The sequence below is a fragment of the Mustela erminea genome, chromosome 5 (genome assembly GCF_009829155.1).
Source record: "Mustela erminea isolate mMusErm1 chromosome 5, mMusErm1.Pri, whole genome shotgun sequence".
In the NCBI taxonomy this organism is placed as follows: Eukaryota; Metazoa; Chordata; class Mammalia; order Carnivora; family Mustelidae; genus Mustela; species Mustela erminea.
This window is the reverse complement of record NC_045618.1, coordinates 117,385,372-117,401,707: the sequence shown is the minus strand read 5'-3', so window position 1 is coordinate 117,401,707 and position 16,336 is coordinate 117,385,372. Positions and strand designations below refer to the sequence as shown.

The following is a 16,336-nucleotide window of genomic DNA, read 5'->3' as shown; positions in this document are numbered from 1 at the left end:
GGAGACTCACGGTTTTCTAGAAGAAGGGGTGGCGAGCACGAGGGGGTGGGGAAGAGGAGGAGGATGGAATCTGGCTGAGGCTAATGCAAGACACAGGCTTGTGCAATGCAAACCTTCCCGAGCCCACGCGCCCGCCCCGCCCTCGTCCCCTGATTCTCGGGGGGCACGGTCCTCCTTGAATTAAACAGTGTCTAGGCACCGTACTCACCGTCCACCGTAGACGGATGCAATGTCGTCTTATATATCTCAATAAAGATGAAAAAATTATAATTTTTATTAAAGCGTTCCTTGGCTCAAAGGGGATTTTAACAAGTGAAATGATTTGAAAAGACAAAAAAGGACCCTCGGGGAAAGGAGAATGATGGATAAGAACCTAAAAGCATAAGGTTCAGTGTTTCACATTCATTGTATTGGCTCGGGGAGGAGGGGATTGTTAAATTATTTCTTTCTCTTCGTTTCTTCGTGTCTTTTGTTTTGTTTGTTTGTTTGTTTGTTTTGTTTTGTTTTGGTTTGGGTTTTTTGTTTTGTTTTGTTTTTTAAGCATTGGAAACTTCTCCTGAGATGAAGTCTTCCCAAAGACACCCTTCTAGAAAAAGACCAACGTGGGATTGGCAGTAGTCCAAGCCCCTCCTTCCCCACCTGCATCTTCCCTTTGGCCCATCAGAAAGAACTACTTACAGCTGGAAAGGCCCGGATGCGGTCCTATCTCCTCACCAGGACTGTGTGCTGCGGGGATTAGGACTCCATGTCACTGGAGTGGGATTAAGAGAGGTTAATTAACTCTCCCATGGTCACACAGCTATTCATTGATACAACTGAGACACCAAAGTCTACATAGTTAGCCTATTCATTGATACAATCAATTCATTGATTAACTTACATAGTTAAGCCTTCTCAAAGACCACCTTTTTAGTAAGTAAATGAAATCCTACCCTAAAAGTGCATTTGGGGCACCTGCCTGGCTCAGTCAGAAGAGCATGCCACTCTTAAACTCAGGGTCATAAGTTTGAGCCCCGTGTTGGGTGCAGAGATTACTTAAATAAAAATAAAATCTTTTAAAAATATAAAAATAGGAATGCGTTCAACGAAAATGTCAGGATAAAACTGAGCGTCTACTATACTATTCTATTTACTCTATGGGCTAAAATCTCCCATGATCAAACATTTTTAAAAATACATTATATCGGGGCACCTGGGTGGCTCAGTGGGTTAAGCCGCTGCCTTCGGCTCAGGTCATGATCTCAGGGTCCTGGGATCGAGTCCCGCATTGGGCTCTCTGCTCAGCAGGGAGCCTGCTTCCTTGTCTCTCTCTCTCTCTCTGCCTGCCTCTCAGTGTACTTGTAATTTCTCTCTGTCAAATAAATAAATAAAATCTTTAAAAAAAAATACATTATATTTACAAGGTTGTTCACTTATCCCAACCGAGGAAGTTTATAAACAGCCTTAACATCCATCAGTTGGGCACCAATAGGGTGAAATAAAGGAGGGGACTTCCAAACCGGACTATTGTGCAACCAACAAAAAAAGCTAGATGAGTTAGAGTACACACTAGACAACTCCTTTTATCTACAATTCTGAATGAGGTAGTGAGTTTGAGGAGCACTTCTGGAAGCTGATAACATTCGAATTAGTAGTTTGGGTCCTGGTTACACAGACGAGTATCTGCTTAGGATTCATGAAGTCTCATGTATATTAACATTTTATTAACTTTTTTTTTAAAAAGGGCTGAACCATCTCCTTGTGTGCTTGGTATTAAAGGATTCCCAGCAAAGTCAAAATGGTAGAATATTGGTAATTTTTAATAGTTCCATAGGATATATTAATAAGTGTAAAAGCAAGTTGTAAAAGCATTTAGTGCATGCCACCATTGGAGAAAAAAAATATATACACAACTTCCTGCGTGTATGTAAAGAAAAGACACTTCCAGAAGGACACATGGGACAGTGTTAGTGTAATTTGTCTCCTGGGAAGGAAATTGGGTAGGCAGCCTGGGGAAGAGAATGGAAGAAAAATTTTCTTTTCAAGGCTCACCTTTTGGTATAATTTGAATTTTGTGCCATTAGCACATACTACCTATTCAAAATATTAGGTTACTTTAATTTAAACATATACTAGTGGCGCCTGAGTGGCTCAGTCTGTTAGACGTCCAACTCTTGATTTTGGCTCAAGTCATGAGATTGAGCCCTACATCAGGCTTCACACTGGGCATGGAGTCTGCTTAAGATTCTCTCTCTCCTCTTCCTCTGGCAGTCCCCCACTTCTCTCTGTCTCTTTTTAAAGAAAAATAATAAAAATAAACATATATTCTATTTACATAGCGCTATTTGGGCAGTAAAGGAGAGTTTTAAATGACTTAGTCCAGATACCTCACTCAGAGTATCAACTTTCTTGAAGGAAAAGGAGGGAGAGAAAATCAATATACCTGTTTTCTAAAAATTGAGCAAACTGAGGATCTTGAAACCAAAACTGCCCAGGGACCCACCTTGGACCAGAGATTGTTTCTATTTTAAAACTCCAAAGTTGGAAGAGGGGAGAGAGGGTTGCTTGAAAGTCTTGGTCTTTATCTTGGTTTCACCATCTACCTACTAGGTGACCTTGGGGGAGTCACTTAACCTCGTCACATCTCGGTTTCCTCATCTTCAAAAGAGACGTAATATTTACCCCTCAGAGTTGTGAGAATAAAATAAAAGTTGGTTATCCTCATGACTGTCACTGCATCCAGATCCTTTCCCTATACAATCTCCTCCAAGATATCTCTAATAACCAGCGAATTATCCACTTCCACGGACAAAAGGGAATCATCACTTCACTAAACAGCCAGGGTCACCATTGTTAGAAAGTTCTGTCTTGAGTTGAGCCCACATCTCCTTTCCTATGTGCTGCTCCCCTCTGCAGCCCTGGCCTACTCCCCCTTCTACATGGCTTCCAGCTTCCTTTTCGGGAAAACAGCTCCCCCTCCTGGCAGTGCTGGTGTCCTCTTCCTCAGGAGCAGCAGCCCGCGTTCTTTCAAGGGCGCCGCCTCCCGTGTCACGTGACTCTGCTGCCACCGCCCAGTCTCCTCCTCCGCGGCTGCGCTAGCCTCTTGGTCCATACTGATTGGGCATGGACAAAAACAACCCGTGGTACAGGCTAACACCCTCTTCTTCGTCCTGTGTTTGGACTGCGGATCCTCCTTCATGGAGAGCGAGGTCTTCCATGTGTCCCTCTTAAACTGTCATCTATTGTCCAAGATCTTTTCCAACATGAACTTTACTGTGTAAAATATGAAGCGTCACCCCCAGCTTCGACAACTAGGCGTCCTGCTGACCGTGACTTCTTTGACTTTGTCAGAGTTATCAATAAAACACTAAGACTCGTGCTGGAGTGATGTGTTCTGTCCAAGTTGGCCCAGATTTGAATAAAGAGAACTCTCTTCAACATTTTGAGGCAACTGCTGATTGTCTAACTTGGGGTGCCACCACCAGCTTTTCCCACTCATGTCCCCATCCATGAAGACTTGGTAAGAGGCTTTGTCATCAAACACATCAAAACACATGTTATCTATAGCATTTCCCAGTCCAGAAATTCTGTTTTAAAAAAAGGGAATGGAGTTTGCTGAGCATGAACTACTAAGGGGAATCTTGCTGGCTCCTTAGGGACCATCACTTCCCTAAGTGTTTTCCTTTTTTAGTCGCTACATCCCGAATCCCAACATCTGCCCCTCCTGCCATCATCAGAATCAAATACAAAGTTATGAGACAACTTCAGAAAATGTACATGGTAGTGAGCCTCTAAGAGTTAATCATCTACTGAATGGGACCTTCCTGGCTCAGGAAAGCTCAAGTCCTCACTGTGCCATGGGTTGGAACACAGATGGGCTGTTTTCTGTTTGTTTGTTTGTTTGCTTGTTTTTTTTTAAAGATGATATTCAAATGGGGGGGGAATTCACAAAATTATACATTTAATGATACATTTTGACTGTTAAGTTGTTTAATGTTTTACTGTCCAAAAATAATTACATCACAGTGCCTTTCTGAATGCAAAGGCAAAACAGGGAAGACAATGTTATTGAATGTCTAGATCATGCTAGACTCCACACAAATCCTCTTCTATGACCACCATAGAAACCATAGGAACCACCTATGAAAACCCTCCATTCTGCAGATGAAGACAAGACCCAAAGGGATTAGGGCCATGCAGACAATAAAACCAAACAAACAAATTCCAGCCCAAACCAAGTCTGTTTGGCTCTAGCTTCCTCATGCTTTTCAGTTATCAAGATTTGCTTTCTCTGACTTGCTGGTTACATGGCTGGTTTGTTCCTAGCTCCCCGCAAACGCTCCAGAACTCCGTGGGTCCTCCCATTATTACCTTCTCTTCTTATTTTCGTAACATGAACAAAGCCTTTCACTTCTTATATTATCCAAAGTTGGCCCCAAAAGGTCAGAAAACTTAAATAACTGACAGTGCCCAAGTAAGGCACTGGGCTGTGTGGCCTCATGGTGCAGGTCTTCCCAACCTGGGGAAGGGGGAAACTTCTATTGTCCAGACGTTCTGTGGCTCCTGCTCTCCCCCTCCTCCTCTCTCTCTAGCTCGTCAGTGAGCCCATGTGTCAGCCACCTCCTCACCACCTACTCCCACCTTGGCTATGGGACCTCTGGCCATGCCCCACCATTTACTCAAAATGGTACTTCCTAAGTTTTCCAGTGATCTCAGGGCCAAATGCAATGACTTTTCCTCCGCTCCTAACTGTTCCTCTGTCCCTTTGAAAAATTTGACCATTAATGACACATTTTCTCCTCTATTGGGTTTCAAGTTATCCTGGTTTTCCCACTATGACCCTGACTGCATTTTCTCCAGCCCCCTTTCTCTCTCTCTCCACTCATCAAAGGGTCTCCCAAAGTTAGATCCAGACTCTGTAGTCTTTCCTACTACCCTCCTGGGCATAGTCACTGAGCTGTTAATGGGACATAGGTCTCATAAACAGTCAGTTATGCTGATAACTCTTGAATAAAGTCCTCTCACCATCCCTAGCTTCTCTCTTACTCATGTTCAACTTCTTACGGGCTCCTTCCCCCAAATCCATTTCTCCTCTTATCACGCATTACATCAAGGAAATGAGTTCACTGTGAACTAATAAGTCAAAAGGACTCTAGACTAGTGGTAGTTTTTAGTTTGCGGTTGTTGGTGGTGGTGGTTTGTGTTGATTTTTTTTTTTTAATAGAAATACTGCAACATGTTCTCACATCACATTCTGTAGGATGGTGGTCTAGGGCTACTCTGGCAGCTGTATCCCTTTAAGGTATCAAAGATTCAGGCTCCATCTCTCTTGCTGCTTGGCAATCTCTAGAGTGTTGACTTCCTTCGAATTGGTCCAAAATGGTGCACCACCACCACCATCAAACTCACGTTTCAGGAAGTAGTATAGAAGCTGATAGTAGACCCAGCTGCAAGGGACACTGGGAGATATAGCCTGTGTCCTGAGAGATCATGTACCGACTTACCTAAGACTCCAGAGTTCTTTTGCTGTGACCGCAGAGAATGGACATCCGAGGATAAGCAGCTGCCTCAGCCGGAAACCCTAAGGAGCCTCAGTTGTGTCTCTACTTCCCTTGACTTGTTTCTTTTCTATAGTAAATATAGTTCTCCATTGTCATTCATGTTACAGAGTTTCCTCAGTTTGTCTTTTGCCTTTTCATCTCACAAAATTTTTGAAACATGTACCTTTTACATTTTTATGTATTTGGATGTCTTAATCCCATCCTTCACGGTTACTGCCCTCGGCGTCATGCTTATGCTGAGCATACAGTGAACTTTAGAAATATTGGTTCTGGGACGCCTGAGTTGCTCAGTGGGTTAAGGGTCTGCCTGCAGCTCGGGTCATGGTCCCAGGGTCCTGGGATTGAGTTCCACATCCGACTCCTTGCTCACTGGAGAGTTAGCTTCTCCCTCTGCCCGCTGCTCCCTGTGCTTGCGCTCTCGCTCTCTCTCTCTCTGATAAATAGATAAATTCTTTAAAAAATTAAAGAAAGAAAAATATTGGTTCTGTTTCTCTGAAGAACCCTGAAAAATATAGGACCCTAAGTACATCTTTAACCTTGTTGAGCTTCAGGTTTTCAGCTATAAAATGGGGGCAAAAATAACCACATGATGCTGCAATAAAGATAGAATTCTGTTCATAAAGTACCTAGAAGGTGCCAACACACAGTAGGCCTTCAATAAAGGTTTGGAACTTCTTCCCCGACTCTCTCTCTCAATAGGGCCATTAAGTTTGCATTGACCACGGGAGGGCACAAAGAGTTCCCCCACCAGTCTTGAGGATATTAAAAAGGACATTGCCTGGAGGAGGGGACTGAGTCCTGAAACTCTTAAATCATTTATTGTAACCCCTTAATTCTACAAATGTGAAAACAAAAGCCCAGAGCAACTCATTTACCCAGGATCAGAGGATTAGGGGCATAACAAAAATTGAAACCCAGATTTTCAGGGTTTCTTCCCTGATGACCATGGGTCTCTAACTGTACTTTAACCAACTTGTTCAAAGACATTAGAATTTTCTGCACATGCTTGGAATTCTCAGGAAATTCAGCAAATTGTGAAAACACCTGGGCTTTTCTTATGGATTATTTTAACTGGCTGTGGTTTTAACATATAACCACATGTAAAATATGGGACCTCTGCTATAAAAGACTTCAGGCAAGCCACACCCTTTGTCATGGGGCCCCAGAGCTGCACCCCCCAAAAAATAGCTAATGGCGCTTGTCTATTTGCCATCTCTATTTCGTTTTTGTGTCTGTTTTAGACACTTTATATGGATTGAGGTTAGGGCAAACTTAATATGACTTTATGATGGCATGATTTTCCAATTATCTCATTTCCTATTCACAATCCACGTAAGATTAGCAGTTCCCAAATTCCTCAATTAATCAGACCAATAAAATCAACACCCTCAAAAATTAGAGGGAATGATATCATCTGTCAACTTTGAATTTTGCCAAAGTAAAATTAAAAATTTACACTATTATATATGTCATCATATTGCACGAAAGAAAGGACTTTTAACAGCAAACATAGGACAGAATTTGCAAGTCTTCCTGTACATCCAGATGGGATGACAAATTTTTCTTAAGCTTATTTGAGAGAGGGGGAGGGGGAGACAGAGTGAGCAGGGGGAGCAGAAGGGGGAGAAGTGGGTTCCCGAGTGATCAGGGAGCCCGATGCAGGGCTTGATCCCAGGACCTTGAGGTCATGACCTAAACTGAAGGCAGACAGACGCTTGACTCACTGAGCCACCCAGGCACCCCTGGAATGGCAAATTTTAACAATGCACCTTGGAGAATTCAAGAAGGGAATTATCATGCATTATTTTATCTCTGTTGTCCTCCAAAAAGCAACAAAATTGACTCCTTACTTGTTAAACAGTTTCAAGATGTGCAACTGTGAAAAAGCTTTCAAAATAAAAAACAAGGAAGAAGGGGCGCCTGGGTGGCTCAGTGGGTTAAGCATCTGCCTCTGGCTCAGGTCATGATCCTGGGGTCCTGGGATCAAGCCCCACATTGGCTTCCTGGCAGAGCGGGGAGCCTATTTCTCCCTCTGTCAAATAAGTAAACAAATAAAATCTTGTGCACTTTGAACATACTTTAAGTTCTGTCCTTGCCACCCTGACTTGGAAGCTTTTGTGGACTAATCCAACAATCGGGCCTACACAGTTTCTTCTGATGCCTTTTTCCCTGAAACTGGGTTATACTGTCTTCTTTGCCTCAAATTTTCTTCTTGAAATCTGGACAACCTGGGTTATACTGGAGCAACTATGGTATTCCGATGTATTTTTCTGATTTTTTTTAAAAAAACCTGATTTTATTTGAACTGAGGAAACTGGTCTCCCCCATGGGAGAATGCAGCTGCTGGTGCCTCTGCTGTTTTCTTATTTATTTATTTATTTATCTATCTATCTTGTGCTCTGGCGTCCCACAGGTTGCTCCTGCATGACCTACGCGGCCGGGCGCAGATTGGGAAATGCTCTGAGGCCAGTCCTTCCATGGCTTTCTCGGTTCTAGTCTCCCCGCTGCCTTCCCACAGGGCGGCCCCTCGCCCTATCCGGAACTGCGATCTCAAGACAAACAGAGCTGACTTTTCTCCACGTTTGCTTCCAAGTTCAGCACTTTCAACGGACAAAGTCAAAGTCTGTGCAGAGTCCACACCCCTACCAGCAGGCCGCCCCCTTGGGCAACAAAGCTCCTGGTTTGCATAATTAGCTTTCGCAGCTTTCCTGCTTGGTTCTAGGAAAACGGAGGTTTGGGGAGCCCCAGGCAGGAAGGCCTACAGACTCCAGGTTCTTATCTGAAGCTCTAGATGTTTTTCAAAAATCAACAGTTTTCAGTTTCTTGCCTGCCTCTGGTCAATTACCAGGACCTCAAATGGTTGTTTTTTGACCATTATGATTTTCTACTTTTTTTTTTCTTTCCAGGGAATGGGCTGACCTTGTCCCACTGCTATACCAGATGTTTCTAAATATCCTTGTCTCTTCTTATGTGTTTGAAATATTTCTCTCTCTCTCTCTCTCTCTCTCTCTCACACACACACACACACACACGTACACATTAAATGATGACAGCAGAAAATTATTTTTCACCAAGGAAAACTAATGTCCTGGGGCAGGGGGGAGGTGGTGAGCAGGGGAATAGAAGTGACAAGTCTTCTTAAAACAGAAATGTTCATTTCTCAAGTAGCAGTTCTGTGGATAATTGATTTTTACCATCATCAATATTTTTCAGCACAGAAGCTAAAGTTGGCAAGGGCAAGCCTAGGGAGAGGGGCCCGGGTTGAACACGTGCATCTCGGCTGCGTCTAGTAATACAGCTACACGTAGGGTGGTAAATGCTCGAGGGAGAGGACTTTGAGGGGATTCCAAAAATTTCAAAAGACTACACATTCCAAGTAAGTTTTCCAAAAATAAAAAATTACCTCATTAGTCTAGAACTTGTAACTCCATCTCCATCACCCTCTTTATTCACGGAGAGTGCCTGCAAATCCCCTTTTTTAAAGGGATTAATGTGTTAACTCACAGATGACAGCATGGGTTCCTTAGACACACCTCGATGGAAGGAGCTGCGCAGGAAACCTGAAGCAAATATTTATGACTTTTCCAAGTCTTTTCTTGAAAGGAAAGCATGTTTCCCTTCAGTCTGGGATAGATTGTCCTTTGGTAAGTGTTTGCATTTGCCCGGGGTCAAGAAGGGCTTGAGGCTGATTCCCCATTGCTAGAGGAAAGTGTCTCACAACACAAGGCCCTTCAGCATTATTTTTTTAAGCATTTTATTTTTAAAGTCATCTGTCCACCCAGAGAAGAGCTCAAACGCATGACCCGGAGATCAAGAATCAAACGTTCCCCAGACTGAGGTGGCCGGGCATCCCCAAATGCCACATGTTTTAGAAAAAAATCATGTTGCTTATATTTCTAACAGACCAAAGATAACTAGGAAACAACCCCACCAAACTCTTACATTAAGTTAATTGTGTTTTCAATCGAGATTTAATTTCTGAGGGTCAAAGAATGCTGGAGCTGAACAGAAGAGGACTCTTGTGAAAACAGTCACAGATGAAAATGATCTCAGTTATGGTATCAAGATAGAGCAAATCATTCATTTCTTAACCCCAAGTGGCCTGAAAGACCAATGCACAGGAAGAACCAAGGCAGAAAACCAGTTAAGGGGTCAAATATTTGCCTTAAGTTTTTATTTATTTACATTCTTGCATTTTTATCTCCAAGACAAATACTGTTCTAATTATAATGAGTGATTAATTCACTGGATTTATTATGGCAAAGGCATGCTGTAAACCATTCCGCTATATCCTATATTCACATGACCTAAGTCCTAAGGACAGGAAAACAAGGTTCAGGTTCAGTGTCATCAAATTAAGTTCCCACAACTTCCCTCCACCCCAATCCACCTGCCATCTGCCTTCTCTTTCCTCACTCCTGTCCCAAGAGAGGCAGCCTCCCTCTCTCAGGCCAACCCTCCGCGTTCCACTTCTATCAGTTCCCCCTTCCCAAGAAGTCTCTCCATGGTCTTCAGCCTGTTGGTCTGGGCTGTGTCCTCCCAGGAGCACTCACACAGGCTTCAGCCTCCCAGTCTCACATGACTTTCCCTCCACCCCACTCATCTACTCATGTTCCCTTTCTCCCTCGTAGTCTGACTTCTCAAAGAGTCGCCTACAAACACATCTTTACTTGCTCATCACCGACCCAACCCACTCGGCAATTATGGCTTCTGCTTCCGCCATTCCATGAACGTGGCTCAAGCTCAAAGCAACAACTTACTGGCCCCTAAATCCAATGGATTCTTCTTAAAACTTAGCCAGGGCAACAAGCACTTCACACTTTTGACCTCTTCCTACCTGCTTGAAACAACCCTTGGTCTTCAGTAACACCCTCACCTGACATTCTTACCCCCTTTTTGGCAGTAATAATCACAACCTCTAAAATCTGTGTAGAACTATCGGCTTTATAAGTAAAGCATTCCCACAAGTGGTACATTTACTCTTTTAATATTGTGAATAAATGTGTCATCTGACCATTTACTATGTGGGTGTTCAATGATGAAAATCAGTCCCATCGACAAGACATTTTTGTTAAAAGTCACAGAGAAAGGATCAGTCAAAATCAGCACTCCAACTCCCAGCTTTAAAAACCATGCTCCTTCCAATACTACCATCACATGCGCTGTTAAAAATACTCAAGTTCCACATCTCAGAAAAGATGAAGACATAACTGAGATTATCTTGCTGAAAAACCAAGAGCCCAATGATGCATACTACCTCCAAAAGAAAATTAAAAGGCTGGATAAAATCTCTCAGATCCTCTTTTCATGCGAAATCTTCGGTATCTATTCAATTATTCATACTTAACATTTCCAAGGCTCACACAGCATCCTAAGGCAACATCCGGTGAGCGCTTGAAGACATTAGTTTCCATAGTCCATCAACTGCTGCTACAAACAACACGTGTAAGTCATTTCTCCCCCTTCTAAAGAAAAAGTCAGCAGCTGTTTGCTAAAAAAAATTTTTTATTGTGGATAAAGACATTGCCAACTTACATATATCATTTTTATTTGGAGTATTTTTTTTTTTTTTTTTTTTTGCCTTGCAGTGCTCCTGAGAAATTCAGAAATGCATTGACTTTAGCTCTATAAAACACAGCCCAGTATTAAGGTTGGGTTGTAAATTCCCCCACATTTAGGTATTTCCCTAAAAACCAAAGGACAACTTATCAAGTTTAATTAGAGAAACCTTAATAAGTTAAAAAGTAAAGACTGGCAAATAATCACAAATGTCAGAACATTAAAATACCATTACTTTTTCCATAGGAATATATAAAATAAATTATCAGTTATACTTGATATTTACAATATTCAATTTTTGTGGATGGAAGACATTTTAAATACTGATATATGAAAAACTTTATTGGCTTGAAAAATCAGATTCAAATGCTTTAAGTCTGACACATACTGGCACTCCCCCACTAAATCTTATCTCTCCCCTAACCTTGAAGATGAAGTTTGTTTTCCATCTACTGATGGGGTAAGTATTTTGAGTCTTTTTGCCCTTTGCAATTAACCATTCAAAGGTTAAAATAAATGAGAGGCTTTATTTGCAGAGGATAGTTAATATTTTAATTGGCTGGTTTTCAGAAAGTCATTCCTTTTCCCCCACGTTTTTCTTATTTTGGTTTTGTTTCCTTTTTTTGTTTTCTTTGAAAAATTGATAATTCCAGGGACTAAAACTCAACCAACCATGATACAGGATTATATTAAAATCAAATTCAATGACTGCATGGCTTTTCTACTATATTATAGCAGTTGAAAACCATTAGGAATGTTGTGAAAAACTGGCAGCTAAAGCAAAATTCAACCACAAAGTTTAGAGAGAAGTAAACAGTAAAAGTACTGTAGTTAAAATATTGCAGTAAAAATACCGTTTGCCAGGTCCTATTGCTAACATAACAATTATATGCTTCATCACTGCATGGTTACTGAAGATTCCTTAAGCAGATGTCTCATCTCTGACACAACTTGGTTTCAGAAAAGTAGATGAGTTATGCCTGGTTTAGATCAACAAACACTTGGTGTGCATACCAGTGAGCTATAGTTTCAGCTATGATACAACTGAAACATTAGGTACCACAGCTTGAGGACAAGGTCACATACTTATTTAAATAGCAGCCATGAAAGGACAGGCTGTGATATTTAGATATGCAATCCACCCATAACAGCTTTCAAACTTACATGAAACTATGGTGGGGGGAGGGCAGGAAGGAGATGCTCAAAACGTCCTCAATGGCCTTTAAAATACGATGATATGCTACACTTAAATATGTAGCATACATCTCCTTTTCAAATTAAAAGATGAAACTTTTTTTGCATGTTCTCTTCAAAATGATCATGTGTCTTTTTCTTTTTTTCCCAACTTAGAAACTTTTATTTCAGATGCTCCACACTGAAATGAAACTTTAATGGCAAGCAGCGCATAATTTAGGATGGCCAGTGAAAGCGTCTTTGGAAGGATCGTATAAAACTTAAGGGTAATAATTTCAGAGAAATAATAATGGGCAAAACAGACAATGAGGCAGTTTGACAGTTCTAATATAGAACCTGTACAACAATTTCCTTTAAAGTGGACTGAACAAAGAACAGCGATATATATAAATACATTAGCTCGGGAGACAGGTGATGCTGAGGCAGCGACATCTTGGTTACTGAACATTTCAGAAAAACGAGCTTTACCCATTCATACATGAAGACTTCTAATCCCCCAATCTAAATACAGTAGACAGTTACAACAAAATTTACAAATAAACAAATTGAGTCCTGGTCGGGACCAGGCCTATTTACATATTTGGATTAGTATTATTTTCACCTTTCCTTGTTATACACGTTTCTGTTTTCAAGACATACTGAAATTTACAAAATTCGCATAAATGTACAACTCTCAACGACTAATAAAAACACGAACATCCTGATAAAATGAAGTTCCAGGTCAAGATTTTTTAGGATGGGTTTGTGAAAAATTAAAGTACTACTCCCTTCTCTTAGGTTGCGAACACCCAGTGCTGGTGGGGTTGACATCATTACCCTCAGTGACCACGAGGATGAGAATGGGGGACTCCCAGATCGACAAACCTCTTCCACCCCACCCCAGACAGAGGCAGGAAGTCTCCGGTTCAGTGATATTGCTAATTGTAGGTATGAGAGCACAGCTGTTTTTGACTTAACACTTAAATGAAAGCTGTGCGCACGTGTGTGAGCAAACGGTTTTGAGATGATACCTTTAAAAAGATACCTTGGCCCTTTAAACTAAATCACATCCCCACCGGATGTACTCAACGTTGAAAAGAACAAATGACTATACACGTAACAATGAGGATGGGTCTCCAGGGAATTACATTGAGCGAAAAAAGCCCCTCACAAAGGTTACATGCTGCCTGAGTCCATTTACGCAGCACTCTTGAGATGACCCAATTGCGGAGCTGGAGAGCAGTCAGTGTTTGCCGGAGTCAGGCAGGTACTGGCAGGAAGGAGGAGGAGGGCAGCTCCAAGGCTTGATGAAACTGCTGGGTATCTGCATGGGCACCGCAGCACTGATCACATCAATCTACGCGTGTGATACAACCGCAAAGAACCAAACACACGCACATTCCACCTCAGGACACCTGTGATCTCCCTGGGACAACCCTGCTGTTGGCCTGTCTACACCAAGTCCTCTCAGGAGGGCTTAAGGGGGGGAAAAAAAATGACCCATATATGCTTCAGATCAATTGTTTGCACTATACAGATAAGCCACTACTATTATTTTCTCCTTTTTGTAAATTTCTTGATTATCTTTAAAAGATAAACCACATGACTCTAGCTTAAATGAGCTTGAAAATCAAAGAGATAAAGAGCTGATATATAGCTACTACAAATTTTTATCTTTATATTTTTCTTATTTTTTATAAATTAAGATGAAAGATCAAATGTTTCTAGCTTAAATTAGGTCAAATCAGAGAAGGAAAAAAGCATGTAATATAGCAAACACTTCCTCCTGTGACACCTGCAATTTCTAAACGCAAGAAGAATATTTTTATTAAGTTTAGAGAATATACAACTGCAAACAAATACATGACTTTTTCTGAAAGGCCACTTCGTGAGAGAGTACATACATATAGTGTTTGCGGTTTCTTTAAAGTGCTTCGTATGTTGTCTCTGGCTTGGGAATCACCTATTGCTTTAAAAGGTCTTTCAACACAACTCCGGCACTGTTGTCAGGGGACACTGGCAAAGGTGTAAATGTGGGCAACACATCTGAGATGGGTTTCAAAAGAAGATGCCCGGGCCCACCGGGTCCAAGTCCAGCTGGGTTAATGAGAGGCACAGCCGCAGAGCGGGGAGCCAAGAACGGATTCACGTCTGTTCTTCTACCAGATCTGGATTCTGTGGTATCTAGACGATAAAATGCAAGTTATTCAGTCTCCTATACATTACCAATTAACACTATACATGTGTTTTAGGTTCCTAGATTTGGCCCCCAAATAAATTTAATTCCTATGCTGCTGGGTCTGGACCCCCTAAGCAGGGTGTGTAACATAAAAAGGGCTAAAAAAGACAAGACAGGAAGCGAGAGGAATGGAGAAAGAACGGGAGGGACGAAGAGCTGTACGCACACTAACGCTTTATTAAACACATCAATATTATTTGATACTCAAATACCAGTTATATAACTGATGGACTTCACTTATTTTAATGACGGCTTTTCAGGTGGTGTTTTCTACGTTACAATGTAAATTTTCTAACTACTCACCTGAAAGACTGAAGGACTTGAAAACTCCTTTTCCCCCAATAATTATGAGGGCCATGAAAAAAACTGGCACCAATCCACAGTGATAAAAATCAAGTTTAATATTTATTTAACCAAAGAAAAACCTGATCCTTTTTTAGAGGTTTGAAACAATTCTCTGTTAGATTATTTCTCTATCAAGTTATGCTGAAACTCATTTTTTTATTGGAATAGGTATCTGTTAATGCTCTAATGTCCTGGTGGTTAGAATTCTGCTTTATTACCCAAGACGACTAACTCCCTAAGACACAAGTACCACCAAAAATTTAAAAAAGAAAAAAAAAAAAGCTTCTAAAACAAAGAAAGCACTGAGACAAATTCATCTAATCAGCTTAACGTTGAGCACCCTGGGTTCCCAAGCTTTCCCTCCCTCTAAATGGTAACTTTCCAAACTCTGGAAAAGCTTCCGGTGCTCCTCAGTAAGCTCTGACCCTTGCCACGCTTCCAAGTCCAGGTTTAAAGACTAAGCTCATTTGGTGCTGCTGTTGTTTTTTAATGTAAACCCTGTACCAGCTCCGAACATCACTGGCTTTTGTCTCTGATCATTCCAAACCACGGTGGGCACATGTCTTGCTAAGAGGAAGAGAAAAGGAACGAAGAGAGGGAAGAAGCGGAAGGTATGGAGGGGGAGGGAGGACAGGGAGTAGGAGACGTTACCATAATGAGTTTTGGAATCCACCTGAAGATGCTATGACCTAGTGTAGCAAGAAAAAAATGTGGTTTTGTTTGTTTGTTATTAAAGACTTTATTTATTTATCTGACACAGAGAGAGAGTATAAGCAGGAGGAGTGCCAGAGGGAGAGGGAGAAGCAGGCTCCCCGCTAAGCAAGGAACCTGATGTGGGGCTCAATCCCAGGACCCTGAGATCATGACCTGAGCAGAATGTAAACCCTTCACCAACTGAGCCACCCAGGCACCCCAAGAATAAAGTGTTTTTAGTATACAGTCTATAGCTGTTAGAGAAAGTGAAGAGTTTTTACTGAATTTAGGAGCCAAACCTTTTATCAAAACAAATTTTGCCATTTTTCTTTATATAAAAGTTCAGGAAAATAGAAATATTCATCTAAATTAGACTTTAAGAGAGTTTTTTAAAATTCTGAAATATAAATTCTTTAATATTTTATCCAAATTTAAGTATCTGATATGAGATAAGCCTAACAGTATATAACACACCTGTATAGTCCAACTAGTAAAGATTTTAGTCTGTATTAAAATACAAAGATTTCAAATAAAAGAGAGACTTTCTAATAATGTTTATTGTTTAATGGATTATACTTCCTTTTCAACTCAAGAAAAGTCACTGCATGTCTAATAATATAGGGGACGTAATTCCCTTGTAAGGCCCTTATAACCTAGTGAGATAGAAAACCATACATAGAGATCCCAGAACAACGAAACCATTTGCTTCCAGGCAAGTATAAGGTATAAGAATGCGTCAATATATTCTTGGATGTCTAAGCCAGTTTACTAAACTGCTCTTGGATAT

General features: G+C 41.2%; 2 protein-coding genes across 4 annotated transcripts in view; both read right to left on the bottom strand.

Annotated features, from left to right (window-relative positions):
* FBLN5 (fibulin 5) overlaps nt 1-97 on the bottom strand; it is a 72,930-nt gene extending 72,833 nt beyond the window's left edge. The window contains exon 1 of the mRNA XM_032344648.1: nt 11-97. The gene's annotated coding sequence lies outside the window, so the exon portion shown is untranslated. The remainder of the gene's footprint in view (nt 1-10) is intronic.
* A 10,928-nt stretch (nt 98-11,025) lies between these two features.
* TRIP11 (thyroid hormone receptor interactor 11) overlaps nt 11,026-16,336 on the bottom strand; it is a 66,941-nt gene continuing 61,630 nt past the window's right edge. For 2 of the 3 annotated variants that reach the window (XM_032344647.1, XM_032344645.1), the window contains one exon: nt 11,026-14,456. In XM_032344647.1, coding sequence (XP_032200538.1) covers nt 14,236-14,456 — 221 coding nt within the window. In that variant the 3' untranslated portion in view covers nt 11,026-14,235. The remainder of the gene's footprint in view (nt 14,457-16,336) is intronic. The other variant, XM_032344646.1, reaches the window with a different exon arrangement.